At 33.7% G+C, this 16,977-nt stretch overlaps 1 protein-coding gene across 2 annotated transcripts in view; it reads right to left on the bottom strand.

Moving 5' to 3' along the window:
• The window catches only part of LOC106878543 (protein-glutamine gamma-glutamyltransferase K), a 142,577-nt gene that overhangs the window by 40,606 nt on the left and 84,994 nt on the right, over positions 1 to 16,977 (bottom strand). For both annotated transcript variants that reach the window (XM_052969397.2, XM_089356249.1), the window contains exons 8-9: positions 16,119 to 16,254; positions 9,485 to 9,588 (exon numbers count right to left, since the gene is read on the bottom strand). In XM_052969397.2, the coding sequence (XP_052825357.1) occupies positions 9,485 to 9,588; positions 16,119 to 16,254 (240 nt within the window). The remainder of the gene's footprint in view (positions 1 to 9,484; positions 9,589 to 16,118; positions 16,255 to 16,977) is intronic.

Raw genomic sequence — 16,977 nt, 5'->3', positions numbered from 1 at the left:
GGCTACACCAGGCTCCAATCTGATTTGGCAGAGTTTCTACAGCTGGATGCCCTTCCTAATGCCAATCACTCTGAGAGTGTAGTGGGTGCTTTTACGTGCCACCCGCATATATATATATATATAGATTTAGATTTAGATTCAAAATTGAATATGGTACTTACGTTTAGGCACCAGAATATAGTATGGTATTATCCAAAAACCATTCTAAAAGCAAGGTGATCAAAAAATCAAAATAAGCAACACAGATTTTAAAGATGATTGCAGTATGCACGTTTCATACTACTCCATTTATTTAAGTAATGCAAGCATTACATTAAATGCAATATGTAGAGCAATCTTCAGCTACACAAAAATGTAGAAAATTACAGTAGACTAGACATATTATAATTGTGGCAACATGTAAAATCCAAGTTGGAAGAAGAATACATAAAAACCCATCTTGACATAGCCAAGACTAGCAGGCTAGTAATTGGTTCTAGGTAGAATTCTAACTGTCTCTGATTTTATTGTCTCTTATCTAGTAGTTATAGTATAAGGGGAAATCACTTCTAAGGAAAGGGAAGGTGTAAGCATTATACATGGATATGGTTATAAAGGTTACTCTGGTCAGAGTGGCAACACTATTTTAGGTTGGGTTTTTTTTACTGTTATCATAATGTTGGGGAATTAAACATTAAGCATTTAGGTCAACAGGGCTTTTTCTTTAGTCTGAATAAAGCATCAGTATTGTTTTACATATAGTAAGTATGGAAAATTTATAGATATCAATATTAGCTTAATTAATATGTTAATAATAAGAAGTATGTTAATAATTAGTTTATACAAAAACCCTGAAGTAGTGTTAATTTTGAATTCAAAGGCTATAAATAAGGTGTAAAGTTTAAGAATATTATATATATTGGGCTCAAAAAACTATTTTGAATTATTTTTTTAAAATTATTTTTAAAATTTAAGCTAATATATATAATAATACTATTTTAAAGACACATAAAAGGTAAGCTTTATTTTTATAATGTAAAGAATTAGTATAGGGTTTATATAGTTTATAATAATGGGTTTATTAAGGTTTAAGGGACAAAAAAAAAGAATAGTAGGAATTAACAAGGACATCCAATATAGAAACATGATAATTGATTACTAGTTTAATTATACTATCTTACATAGCCATGAACATGTTTTAAGACTAACATGGGCTAATTACAGATTATTAATGGAATAAGGATTAGATTTATTTAAGTCAAAATATAGAATAAACACGACACTACCACTACGAGCCTTGAAATAATGTAATAATAATAAGGATCCTTTTAGAGTCAGGCATTGAATAAAATAAAATAAAATTTAAATTTTGGGAACTAATTAAAAACATTAAGAACTTATAAAACTTCCTATTCTTATGAGCTACATAGGGATAAGATACATACTAAGAACTAACAGCAGTGGCAGAAGTAGTGTGAAAAATACCTTTCATGGAATAAAGTTGAAATCTTAGTTATCACAAGAAGATTGTATGTTAAGGTGAGAGATCAGAAATATATGTTATAAAGGTTCAATTTCCAATTTAAAATATGTGCTAATTAGTAGCCTAAGATGAACATGGTAGAAGTTGAAATACCATATTTTGATAATTTTAAACTACTTTTTTAAAAATTTAAAAGTGCGAGTAGAGCAGTGTACACACGATACCCTAAGGTCTAATCTATTATTGATTAGGTTCGGATTATTTCTAAGTTTAAAAATTTCATATATTTCCATGGAACATAATTCACATCCATATCTACTATTTCTATAAGGTTGAGTTTTTCTTATAATTTCCCATTTAAGGCTAAAACTAATACCATTATCTTTTAACTCCCAAATTTTATTTGCTAATGTTGTACTATTTGCCTTATGTCTTAGTCTAAAAGAAGACCTATGGTTATATATTCTCTGTTTCAGATTAATGCTACATCCTACGTAAATATAATTCTCGGTTATCGTACTTATAATGCATTTGTACACTACATTACGGGTGCAACATGTGCCTAATAACGGACGATGGGACTTATTTCTGAAGTTGCACCTAGTGGAGCTATCAACCACACCTATATTATAACTAATATCTCTATTATTATTGTTACAATTATTTACACTAATATTATTTATCCCTTCATCAATTCTACTATTAGGTATATTTTGATCATTTCCATCATTATTTAACTCGTTTCCTGATGTGCTATTAGTTAGAATTATTCCTCCAGCATTAGACATATTGATATTATATGAACTGGATCCCTGATTTCCATTATTTTCATTGGAGTTGAGCCCATCATTTACTTCAATTAAACTCTCAACATCAATACTGCTGCATTCTATTTGTTGGTTAAAATTATGGTTGGCAGGACTAAGCATATTATTATTATCTTCATAATTTCCATTGTCACTGTTATTTCTACTTCTATTTATATAATTATTAGCAATGTTACTATTGGCATTTGTTAGATTATTATTTATATTCATATAACCATATCCACTATTCTTAACTTCATTGATTCTAGCTAACCTAATGTTCTTTTTGTTTAACCTAGCTATGATTGTACCTACATTAGGAAGGGTAGAGTAAGAAATTCGGACTGTATGACAAGAAAAATATCTACTATATCTGTGGGAAGAAGGGAAATTTCTTTGTAAAATATTCATAAATTTTTTGTAAATATTCGTGAATATTGCACAGTTGAAAGGGATATTTAACCAGATAGAGTTTTTATTTTTTCACTTAAATTTATTGTGTGAGTGCATATAGGGTATACTTTGATTACTATTATTTCCCAGAACAATATTATTATTATGATTGGTAGTTCTTTTTGTTGAATACTTTTTATTTATGTCATTTGCTTTGCCATTACTATTTACTAACACAGGTTTACCACTAGTGTTAGTATGTAGTCTACTATTAAAATGTACTTTATTATTTTTCTTATTAGTTAAATTCTTAGGTATATAGGGTTGCTTTTTATTTGGTCCATCATCACTACTAATTAAGTTATTAGGCTTGTTATAACATCTATGATTATTATTATTATTATTATTATTATTATTATTATTATTATTATTATTATTCAGTAGTTTTATTTTTATAACGTGCTTTCACTTCACTACCGAGCGCAGCTCTGTGCGCCTTGGGCATGTGCTGTGGTTTGCTGTGGTGCTCTTATGTTTACTGTATTGAAAGTGTTTTGCGTAGAATGTGTGCAGTACCCAGTAGTGCAATTTTCTGTATGTTATATATATTTGTAAGTCCTGGTATTTTTGTTATGTATTTGTCTGAATATTTTTTTATTATACCTAAGGCACCTACTATGATAGGAATTGTTTCTGTTTTTAGATTCCACATTCGAGTTATCTCTATTTCCAGGTCTTTGTATTTTGAAAGTTTTTCCATTTCTTTTAGAGAAACGTTGTCATCTGCTGGTATTGATACATCAATTAGAAAGCATTTTTTTACTTCATGATCTTTGACAACTATATCTGGTCTATTTGCCTTAATTTCTCTATCTGTGTGTATTGGCATATCCCAGAGTATGGTTGCCTTCTCGTTTTCTGTGACCTTTTCTGGCGTGTGTTTATACCATCTTTTTTCTGTTGTTATTCCATAATGTTGGCATAGCTTCCAGTGTATATAGGTCCCAGCTCTGTCGTGTCTGTGAATATATTCCTTCTTAGCCAGGACTGGGCAGCCAGAGATAATATGATTTATTGTTTCTTGTCGATCTCCACATATTCTACAGTTACTTGTTATATTTCTTTTCATTATGTGTTTTTGGTAATTTCTGGTGGGGAGGCTTTGGTCTTGTGCAGCAATTAAAAATCCTTCAGTCTCTGCTTTGAGTCCTGAGCTTCTCAGCCATTGCTGGGATTTTTCTCTGTCTATTTCTTTCGCATTTAGTTTAGCCCAGTATTTACCATGTAGGGGCTTTTCTTGCCATCGTTTTATCATGGTCCGTTGCTGTTCTAGTTTTAGTTTGGATTTCATTTGTTTTATAGCTTTTGTTGTTTCTTCTTCTTCTTCTTCGTATTTGTTAGGTAGATTGATTTCTTGTTTGTATTTGTCAGCTTCCTTAAATACTGAAAACAGTTTTTTGTTTTGCTCGTGTTTTGTGGCTATTTGTATTAGTTTCCCTTGCTTCTGGAGTAGGTATTTTTGCAGTCCTATGGTGGTTATTTTATAATAGTTTTCTAGCTGTATAAGACCCCTGCCACCTTCTGTGCGTTGTATATATAGCCTTTCTATGTCAGATTTTGGGTGGTGCATCCTATATCCTGTCATTATTTTTCTTGTTTTCCTGTCTATTTTACATAGTTCGTTTAGTGTCCAGTTAAGGATGTTGTAGCTGTAGCTTATAACTGGGACAGCTAAAGTGTTGATACCCATTATCTTGTTTTTAGCATTGAGCTCTGTTTTTAGTATTGATCTAACTCGTCTATAGTACTCTTTCTTTATTTTTTCTTTCATTTGTGTATGTTGTATCCTATCTAGTTCATTGACTCCTAAATACTTATATGGTTGGCTTTCGTCTAGTTCTCTTATTTCATTGGCTTTATCTAGTGTTATATTGCTACTTTTAACTAATTTTCCTCTTTTCAGGGTTGCTTTGGCACATTTTTCTAATCCGAATTTCATTTCTATTTCCTTGGTAAAGCCGTGTACTGTCTGTAGTAGTGTTTCTAGCTCTTTGTCGTTTTTTGCATATAATTTTAGGTCATCCATATATAGAAGGTGGCTGACTGTTTTTCCATAGCATTTGTAACCGCATCCAGTTCTATTTAGCAATTCTGTTAAAGGTGTGAGTGCCAGGCAGAACAGGAGTGGAGAGAGCGTGTCTCCCTGGAATATTCCTCTTCTAATGGGGATGGCTTTCGTTTTCACAAGTCCCTCTTTTGTTTGGAGCTGTAGCACTGTCTGCCATTTGTTCATTGAGTGCTCTATGTATTTTATGATAATTGGTGCCACCTTGTTTATGGCTAGTGTTTCCAGAATCCACGTGTGGGGAACACTGTCGAAAGCCTTTTGGTAGTCCACCCAGGCCATACTGAGGCCTTTCTTCTTTCTGCGGCTGTCTTCAGTTATGGCTTTATTGATCAATAATTGATCTTTACAGCCGTATGAGCCCTTGCAGCATCCCTTCTGCTCTTCTGGAAACAGGTTGTTATTTTCCAGGTGTTTACTCAATCTCTGCGATATTATTGCAGTAAAGGCTTTGTAGATCGTAGGGAGACAGGTTATAGGTCTATAGTTTTGTGGTTTCTCCGTTTCCGTGGATTTGGGGATTAAGATGGTTTTCCCTTTTGTGAGCCATTCAGGCATTGTCTCTGGATCTGCTATTATGTTGTTAAAGTTTTCTGCCAGCTTCTTATGCATTGCTGGCAGGTGTTTTAACCAGAAATTGGGGATCTTGTCGTGTCCAGGTGCCTTCCAGTTGCTTAGTCTTTGCAGTGTCTGGGTGACCTCTTCAGTTGTTATAGGGGCCCAGAGTTGCTCAGGTGCTAAGTTCGTTGTTTTAATGGTCCTTTTTTGGGGTTGTTGCTTCACCGACCATATTTGTTTCCAGAATTTCTCTAGTTCTTCTGCTGTTGGTGCTGAAGTAATGTCTATTTTATTTTTACCCAGTTCTTGGTAGAGTTTTTTGGGGTTGGATTTGAACTGTTTGTTTTGTTCAAAGAAACGTTGGCGTTTCTCATACCGGCGGATCCTCTGTGCTTTGGCAAGGATGTCTTGCTTTAGTTTTTCTTTTGCCTCAGGTAAGTCTTTTTCTGTAATGCTGTATTTGTACAGTATTTTTGTTTTCTTCTTGTTACTTAGTAGTGTTGATTGTTTACTAATTTCGTTGAGAATCGACAAATCTTTTCTCTTTTTTTTAATTTTGTTCTGGATGTTATTTATCCACAAGGTCTGTTTGGGTGGTAGAACTCCTGTTCGGATGGGTTTGAGTGAGTATCCTGCTTCTTTTGTGGCTGCAGTGGCTGCCGCATATATCATGTCATTTAGCTCAGTGATATTGCCTGTTGTTTCTGTGATTGTTAGTTCCGTGACGGCCAGGTTTATGCTATTTATTATTGATGTTGTTTTATTGTCTATTTTGATTTTTGGGAGATATAATCTGTGGTCCATTCTAGGATCTGTGGTTTTCAGTTCTTCGGTTATTTTCATTTTCATAGTATCGTAATTATTAGGTTTCCCTTCGTTATTATTATTATTATTATTATTATTATTATTATTATTATTATTATTATCTATATCAAGAAGAGATGGCCTACCAAGACTAAGGAAAGAAATTTTCTGGTCATATCCAGCTTTAGATAAAGCTACATTATAGTAGTTTGAATTAGAATCAAATATATCAATATTAGAAGATAATCTAGTAACTCTCTCAGAAATACTTTTAACTATAGAATTTAATACATTTGGTGGGTGATTAGATAATCTATTTACATATCTAGTAACTTCATTCTCTTTTCTATGTGGGTGGTATAATCTAGCTTCTAATGTTAAGAGTGGCATCTAAAAAATTAACAATCTTAGTACCATATTCATATGTAATATTTAGGTTGAAACTTCTAAAAAAATTTTTAATTCTCTTTCTTATTCTTTCAATGAACGATTTATTATTACTAGGGATGATGAATAAAGCATCATCCCTATATAGACCGCCCCTTAGCTCTGGGATTTCTTTATTTAAGCTATATAAGAGGTATGCTCCTACTAGATTCGTAATTTCAGCCGAGTCGCTCGACCCCATTGCTATATCGAAGTTTTCTGGGGTATCGGCCCTAGTCCAGAGCTTATCATCAAATTCAATAATAGTTCTTCTAGCTAACAAAATAATATCGATCTTATCCCTAGTAATGAGACAGCGATTCTTAGCAAAAATAAGAGCCTTATTTAGAAGTATTGGGGATATGCTTGAATAATAGCTATTTATATCACATTGGATGAACGAATAATTACCAGTGTTGTCAATAGATCCAAACCAGTTTAGTACTTCATCAGTATTATTCCATAATTTCAAAGATAAGTTAGGAATTATAAAAGGTAAAATATTGTCAAGAATAAGTTTACTAAGTCTGCCAATGTCAGACCTAGTTGGGCAAATGAGTCTAACAGTCATGTGAGTCAAATGAGTCTAACATTTTTATTATTAACATACTTATTATTATTAACATATTAATTAAGCTAATATTGATATCTATAAATTTCCCATACTTAGTATATGTAAAACAATACTGATGTTTTATTCAGACTAAAGAAAAAGCCCTGTTGACCTAAATGCTTAATGTTTAATTCCCCGACATTATGATAGCAGTAAAAAAGAACCCAACCTAAAATAGTGTTGCCACTCTAACCAGAGAAACCTTTATAAACATATCCATGTATAATGCTTACACCTTCCCTTTCCTTAGAAGTGATTGCCCCTTATACTATAACCACTAGATAAGAGACAATAAAATCAGAGACAGTTAGAATTCTACCTAGAACTAATTACTAGCCTGCTAGCCTTGGCTATGTCAAGATGGGTTTTTATGTATTCTTCTTCCAACTTGGATTTTAAATGTTGCCACAATTATAATATGTCTATTCTACTGTAATTTTCTACATTTTTGTGCAGCTGAAGATTGCTCTACATATCGCATTTAATGTAATGCTTGCATTACTTAAATAAATGGAGTAGCATGAAACGTGCGTACTGCAATCATCTTTAAAATCCGTGTTGCTTATTTTGATTTTATATATATATATATATATATATATATATATATATATATATATATATATATATATATATATATATATATATATATATATATATATATATATATATATATATATATATATATATATATATATATATATATATATATATATATATATATATATATATATATATATATATATATATATATATATATATATATATATATAGGCACAGGCGTAGTTGTGTGCATTGGTGCAGGCATGGCTGTGTGGTAAGAAGCTTGCTTACCAACCACATGATTCTAGGATCAGTCCCACTGCATGATACCTTGGACATGTCTTCTGCTATAGCCTTGAGCCAACCAAAGCTTTGTGAGTGGATGTGGCAGATGGAAACTGAAAGAAGTCCATCGTATATATATATATATATATACATATATATATGTATATATATATATATATATGTGTGTGTGTGTGTGTGTGTGTGTGTGTGTGTGTGTGTGTGTGTGTGTGTGTGTGTGTGTGTGTGTGTGTATATATGCTTGTGTGTCTGTGTTTGTCTCCCCACCACCACTTGATAACTGATGTTGTGATGTTGGTGTCTTTACATCCCCGTAATTTAGTGGTTCAGCAAAAAAGACTGATAGAATAAGTCTTGGGGTCGATTTGTTTGACTAAAGGCAGTGCTCCAGCCTGGCTGCAGTCAAATGACAATTCACAATATATAAATACTTGTTAATGACATTTGCAATTACTGACTATACAGCACAAAAAGGAAATAGACAATCAACGTACCAATAAGTTAATGAAAAATATAAACTACTACCTACTAAGAATTATAGAGTTAGCTAATTAAAAGATTAAAAAATTAAAACTAATATATTTTCCACAAAAACGTAATCAATACAATAATTCAAAGTTAATGATATGATTTCAAATGAAAAAAGAAGAAATTCTTTTATTTACAAATGCCTTCAATGTCTTCCTTCAAGTAAAACAGAGTAGTTCCCTTCCATATAAATAAATAAATAAAAATAAGTGAAAAATAACTGCAGGAAAATTCCTTCCATCTCACAATATCAGATAAACCTAAATCAAACCTCAAAAACTTTAAAATTTAAAAATTTAAAAATTAAAAATTTCAAAACCTAATTTTAAAAATAATAATATAAATTAAAATAAAAATTCCTTATATTAGATTACATTACAAATTATGCCAAACTAAGAAATAAATATGTACCTGGTTTCAGGTTCAGTCCCACTGCATGGCGAGTGTTTTCTATTGTAGCCTCAGGCTGACCAAAGTGTTGTGAGTGGATTTGACAGAAACTGAAAGAAGCCTGTCATATATATATATATATATATATATATATATATATAAACTGCAAATTTTTTGTATAATTATGTATTGTTAATATAACAATATATAAAGACGGGCTAGAGTTGAAGTGCTCAGCATGAGCTAGAATTCATCTTATAGTAAAAATAGATACATATATATATATATATTCATGTTTGTCCTCCACCACAACCTGACAACCAGTCTTTGTTTATGTCCTTGTAATTTAACAGTCCAGCAAAAGAGGTTGATAGAATAAGTATCAGCCTTTAAAAAATCAATAGTGGAGTCGATTCATTTGAGCAAAACGTTTCAAGATGGTGTCCAAGCATGACTGAAGTCCATCAACTAAAACGCATATTTGTGTACGACACTAAATTTCAGAAAAATATTTCCAATAATGAAATATTCCTTACCATCACTACTTTCTTGTGGTGTAGCATCATGAGCCTGCCAACCATCATAACCAGAGGGAAGATCAGGTCTACGTAACCAAGATTCATTCCATACATGGAAATTCCTTTAGAAAAAAATATATAAAACAAGAAGAAAAATAAGATACAAAGTATGAGTAATATTGTATAGGCAATAATCTTAGATGGACAGAGAATCCTTCTTATCACTTAATCCTAAAGGCATGACTACATCCACTATCTGATTCTTAAATATATATATATATATTAATACACACACACACACACACACACAGACACACACACACACACACACCCACACACACACACACACACATTATCTATCTATAATACATTAAAAATCAGTTTAAATCTTGCATGCTGGCTTGCTTGCAATATTACCCAGCCAAACTGGTGCATAATGGAAAAATATTATGAATTAAGTTTACCCTGAAATGTTAATACGAACAGAATAAAACAAGTTTCGCTTAAATTGGACAAGTTGTTTTTAAGATATTAGAGGTTTCCGGGATATAGATACCCAAAATGGTACATAATGGGAAAATAATCTTAATCCTGAAAGGGAATAAATTCTTATCTTTCGATTAGACACAGTGACTCAACAACAAAAAAATATGATATGATTTTTTACAGTAAATATTTCTACAGGGTACATGAGTATATAAAATCATAACATAAACAATTAAATATATGAAATAATAATTTTTTAAAGTATGTGTTAATCCCCATGTGGGTACATGGAGTAAATAAGATCATAACATATACAGTTAAATATATGAAATAATAATTTCTTAAAGTATGTGTTAATCCCCATGTGGGTACATGGAGTAAATAAGATCATAACATATACAGTTAAATATAAGAAATAATAATTTCTTAAAGTATGTGTTAATCCCCATGTATCCAGACTTTGTGGACACCCTGTATTTTCGCTTTTGTTAAACACAATATTTTAATCACTTAGAAATATTTTTAAGTGAATGTGATTTCAAAAATGCAAGCTGTTTGTACAGTAATTATTTATATTTTAGCTTTCTTTAAATAGACAATATTTTAATGTTTTTTTTTAATTATGTTCAAGTGAATACCGTTAAAAATTTTTCTTTGGCATATTTAAAAAAATATTTTAAAGTGATAATGACTTTAAAAATCCAATATTCATTTCATAAAAGAACTGTTCGTAACCTCGGTGTGAAATGCTTTTTTCCATAGGTATTTTTTGAGTGCATTCAACGTATCTCACCTCCAAAGATTTGTCTGTAATTTCTAGCATGCCTTACTACCACATAACCGCTATTTGCAATAAAGGACCAGAAATACCTGTTACGTGGTAGCAGGGTGTGCAAGAAATAGCAGCAAATCTTTCCTTTTCACATTTGCACGTGATTTCAATGTCACATTCGTTGAAAGCATGTGAAAAGAAAAGAAAAGAAAAAACCCACGAAACAAAACTCCATTGCTGGGAAAGTCAGAGTTTCCTGGTGACCCAATGGGTCATGGGTAGTCTAGTATCAGGTCAACCCATAAGTTCTGTCCAAATTTTGAATAAAGAAAACAAGTGACAAATCGTTATATTTAATTGAAATTTAATCATCAATGTACATTCCTTGATTATCTATGACTTCCTTCCATTTATTTACAAGCCTTTTAATCCCATCAGTGTAAAACTCTTTTGGTTTCAAAGCGAAGAACTCTGAAATGTCAGTTTCGACCTCCTCCTGGCTTGCAAAAGTTATGTCCCCCAAATGATTCTGTAAACTACGAAACAAATGCTAGTCTGAAGAAGCAAGGTCGGGAGAATAAGGTGGATGAAGAATTTTTCCCTACCAAGCTTTTCGATCTTCTGTGATGTGATCTTTGCAGTGTGGGGTCGCGCATTGTCCTGACAAAATAACATTCCTTTTCAATTCACTAAAGCAGGTCTTTTTTTCTTCAAAGCTTGGTTCAAATGCTCTAATTGCTGACAGTAGATATGAGCTTTGATTGTTCCATTAGGTGGTAACCAGATAGAGAGAAGAACCTTTTTCCATGAAGTTCCCTTCTCAGTTGTGGTTGACCTTTTTCCCCTTTTACCAAGCCACTGTTTATGACATTTAACATTTCGATAGAAGATCCATTTTCAGTCACCAGTCACAAGTCCATCCAAAAAAGGTGAAATGAGATCGTGTGAATGGGGAGAAGAGCAGATGTCAACTCAGGATTTGCAGTTGCTTTCGGACAATTCATGAGGCACCCATTTTCCAAGTTTAGGAACCTTTCCAAGTTGTTGAAGATGACAATAAACAGTTGTATGGTTTGAACTAAGCTTTATTGCCAATTCTTCAATTGATAATGCATGATTTTCTTCAAGTAATGCCTCAAGGAGCTTCTCATCAAACTCAACTGGACGTCCTGTCCGATCTTCATCTTCAAGGCTGAAATCTCCACTTCTGAATTTTGCAAACCATCTTCTGCAAGTTCTTTCATGCAAGCATTCTTTCCCATAAACTGAGTGTATGTTTCGAGTTGCTTCGGCTTCAGAGTTTATTTTATTGTACTCATAAACCATTAAGTGCCTCAAATGCTCTTTGGATACTTCCATGTTAGAAAGGGTTTTAATCAAAGAAATTTTAATTCTAGTATTCTGTAAAATAATATTTATTTAGTTTAATTGTACACAAATGCATAAAAATAATTTTTAATTCCATTAGACATTCTAAAATACTATTAAATTTCATTCAATTTTAAAAAAGGTAATATCGCACAGAACTTATGGGATGACTTTATATATATATATGTATATATATATATATATATATATATATATATATATATATATATATATATATATATATATATATATATATATATATATATATATATATATATAAATATATGTATATATATAAATATATGTATATATATATGTATATATGGATATATATATATATATATATATATATATATATATATATATATATATATATATATATATATATATATATATATATATATATATATGTATGTATATGTATATGTATGTATGTATGTATGTATGTATTATATGTATATATATATACATTATATTCATACACTAAATATCTCTTATGTAAATAAACCAGGTTTTGGGAGAAAAAACATGGTTTAAGAATGTTTTAAGTAATGTGCATGTGTGTATGTATGAGAAGAATGTACCCCACCCCCAGCATAGATTAGTCATTAGTGACTTTGGACTTCAGGCCAGAAGGATCCAAGAAGTAGAGCAATCTGGAAAAGAAGGATTTGGAAGCTTAAGGATCTTTTAAATGGTCTGAGATTTAGGGACACCCTAACTGAGGAATTAAATGCAAAGGAGGAGGAAATACAGACTTGTAACATAGAGGGCAACTGAAAGTTCCTGCAGGACAGCTTGCTGTGCACCACTAACCAAATCTGTGGCTGGTGCAAAGTCCCAACCAGACCTAGGGTGATGTGTGTGATACAAAGTATGACTTGAAGAGTAATATTGTACAGGTAGTAATCTTAGGTGGACAGACTTATACAGAGAATCCTTCTTATCACTTAATCCTAAAGGCATGACTACATCCACTTAATCCTAAAGGCCACTAGAGTGAAGAAACAGGCCTGGAGAGACTGGAAGAACGATGGCAGCAGAGAACTATATCAGGTAGCTAGCAGGAAGGCTAGAAGACAGATATGCATAGCCAGGGCAGAAGCATAAAGGAGGAAGTTTGCCAATGTTTTGTGATGTGAGGACCAGAGGCTTGAAGTGTTTTGGATTGCATTATAGCATTTCAGAGAAAATTGTGATGTGGTAGAAGAGAAATGTGTTTGCATGGATGATGGCACACTTACAGTTAGAAATTCTGCAAAGAAGGATGCTTGGAAGTGCCACTATGAAAGGTTACTAAATGTAGAGAATGCATGGGAGAATGAGAGCCTGCCTAATGTGGACCCAACAGAGGGGCCATCAAAATCAACAGTATCTTAGCAGATAAAGCAATTAAGGATATGAAAACAGAGAAAGCCTCCAGCCCATCAGCAATCTATGCAAAGATGCTTAAAATATCTGGTAGAGTGGGATATAGCCTAGTCATCTGTATAGTTAATCAGATTGTCCATGAGGAAATCATTCCCATTGATTGGTGTAGTAGCAAAGGCAAAGGTGATGCCCTAGACAGAAATAATTACAGAGGTATAAAATTGCTGGACCAGAGGATGAAAGTTACAGAAAGGGTCATAGCTCAATTAATTAGGAAGAGAGTTAGCATAGATGAGATGTAGTTTGGATTTATGCTAGGAAGAAGCACCATCAATGTTATCTTCCTAGTGAGGCAACTGCAGGAGAAATATTTGGCCAAAAATAAACCTATGTACTTGGTTATTGTCGATATGGAGAAAGCCTTTGAGAGGGTCCCCTGCTCCTTTATCTGGTGGGCAGTGCAGAAGCTAGGGATAATTGAGTGACTAGTGAGAGCTACAAGCCATGTACAGGGATAAAGTTAGCAAGGTGAGAGTCAACAATGAGTATACTAAGGAGTTTAGTGTACAAGTAGGAGTCCACCAGGGTTCAGTTCTTAGCCCCCTCTTATTTATCATGGTCCCCCAAGCTATAACTGGGGAATTTAAGACTGACCTTGTTGTTATTGCAGAATCACTACCAGAACTAGATAATAGGAAAACAAACAAATCACAGATCTCTTCAGGGTGATAGCCTTGCTTGATATGTAGAAAAGATGTTGGAAGAAACTCCATTGGGGGAACTCCATTGGGGGAACTCCATTGGGGGAACTCCATTGGGGGAACTCCATTGGGGGAACTCCATTGGGGGAACCCTGTGCAAGCTATGGACACATAAGAGGTGCAGTGATATCACTGGAAGACTAACAGAGTAAGTAGTCTTTACATGTGGCAGATGTGCCGCATTAAATGCCAGGAATGTACAGAAAAACAAATTCCCTCAGTTTCCGTTACCTCGGTGACTAAGTAAGTTGTTGGGGAGGTTGTTCTGAAAACATAGCTACTAGAATAAAAATAAGCTGGGAAAAGTTCAGAGAGCTACTACTTCTGTTAGTAATGAAGGGCTTCTTCCTCAGAGTGAAAGGCAGATTGCATGATGCCTGTGTACAAACAGCTATGCTATATATGTCAGAGCAACATAAGCTGTGACTGGTAATAATATTCAGAGGCTTGAAAGAAACACAGCCAGTATGCTCAGCTGGACGGGTAATGTCAGTGTGCATATGAATGAAGACAGTTGCACCAAGAGGTGACAATATATCTAATTGTAGAGAAGACATGAGACAAAGTGAGAAAGGATCTACAGATGTTGGAACTCACAGATGGGATGACTGAGACACGTCAAGCTAAGTAAAAGCATGGTTGTCCTTGCATACAGGCATGTCCCATGCATTCCTCTCCAGCTGAGTATTCCTAATCTTGTGGGCTCTTAGGTGCTGGTGCCATGTAAAAAGTACCCATATTGGTGCCACATAAACACACCCATACTGGTGCTGCATAAAAGCACCCAGTACATTCTGTAAAGTGATTGGCGTTAGGAAGGACATCTATCCATAGAAACCATGCCAAAAGAGACACAGAATCTGGGCAGCTCCTCAGTTGGCCAGCTTCTGTCAGACCCATGCTAGCATGGAAAATGGATGTTAAATGATGATGATAGTACTGATGATGATGATAAGGATGATGATGATGATATATAAATATATATGTATATATGGTTCAAAGGTATAGAAAACAAAAGACAAAGACAGGTGAGGGAACAACAAGCAGATGTATTAGTTTGATGCTTGGAAAGAATGGAAAAGTCGTTGATGTTTCAAACTTACTTCAACAGAAATGGATGAGGAAAAAAATGGGGAGAGAGAAAACATCCATATACAACAGTGTGTGTGTGTGTGTGCTGTGCGTATGTAGTGTGTGTGCGTGTGCATGTGCGTGTGTGTGCGTGCATGTGTCTGCATGTGTGTGTGTTTGTGTATGTGTGTGTGTCTGTGTGTTGCATGTGTGTATGTGTGTATATCATGTGTATAGGCATGTACAAATGTGTAGGTGTGCATACATATATGAACCAAAGGCAAATGAGACTAACAGTGAGGAATATATTAACACAGTTAAATGTGAATATGGCTGCTGTCCAGAAAGCTTCATCCCAGTTTGTCAGATAGATGAATACGAATCATTTGTCAGATAAGGTAGGTCTTCATATCACAAATCTTCAAACTGATTGTATAATTTATCAGCTGTGTATTGTATCTTCATTTACATCTAGCAAACCAAACAAGGACTGTTTCAGTAACAGTAAAATACAGCACTGTGACAATAAGATTTCAGTTGCAAAAAGACAGGAGTAGAAATACCAAGATCATCACAGAAAAAAACACCCAGACAACGAAATACAAGTGGTGTTGAAAATCGTAGCACACAAAATGTTATTTGGTACTTGGTTGCATAAAAGATCTGGACAGAATTAAAATTCATAATTTTTTGGTATTGTATAACATTCTGAAAAAACAGCACAAAAGTAAAACAAATATATTCAGATCATAAGTAGAGATAGTTAGTAATTAAGTGACTATATGGATGGAATAATAGAGGAAATACAAATTAAGAGACTTACCAGATAGAATCATTCAAGAAGTCAAGTGGTTCCATATTTTCATCGAAATGAGTATCTATCGTTATACTTGCATTACTGTCATGTGCTGATTGGAAATTGGTAACTGAACGAGTTGGTATTCCCAAAGCACGAAGTACTGTTTAAAAGAAAAAGCAAAATTTAGAAATGGAACTATATTGTTTTCACTAAGTGAATTTTATTGAACCACAGCCTTGCCATGATTTCTGTAATGTTATGTAGAAGCCAGTGTATCTTAGAAATGCTTCGTGTCTAAATGACAGGAGACATGAGGAATAAAGCATTTTGAGATAATCAAACACCTTAAGATTATAGAAATTTTTCACATTATTCCCTTGAATAACACTCTATTGAGAACGAAATCATACTTGAGTATATAATGGTCCACCTCAGCTATAACAAAGGGCCTCTCACTCAGAGTAAAAGGCAGACTGTATGACGCATGTGTACGAACAGCCATGCTACATGGCAGTGAAACATGGGCCGTGACTGTTGAGGACATGCGTAAGCTCACAAGAAACGAAGCCAGTATGCTCTGATGGATGTGTAATGTCAGTGTGCATACTCGACAGAGTGTAAGTACCTTGAGAGAAAAGTTAGACCTAAGAAGCATCAGTTGTGGTGTGCAGGAGAGACAATTGCGCTGGTATGGACATGTGGCAAGAATGAATGAGGATAGCTGTGTGAAAAAGTGCCACACCCTAGCAGTTGAGGGAACCTGTGGAAGAGGTAGACCCAGGAAGACCTGGGATGAGGTGGTGAAGCACGACCTTCGTACTTTAGGCCTCACCAAGGCAATGACTAGTGACTGGGACCTTTGGAAATATGCAGTGCATGAGAA

This window comes from Octopus bimaculoides, chromosome 1 (assembly GCF_046866305.1).
Source record: "Octopus bimaculoides isolate indiv1 chromosome 1, ASM4686630v1, whole genome shotgun sequence".
Lineage (NCBI taxonomy): Eukaryota > Metazoa > Mollusca > Cephalopoda > Octopoda > Octopodidae > Octopus > Octopus bimaculoides.
The sequence above is the reverse complement of the archived record's forward strand: the minus strand, read 5'-3'. Positions and strand labels throughout refer to the sequence as shown.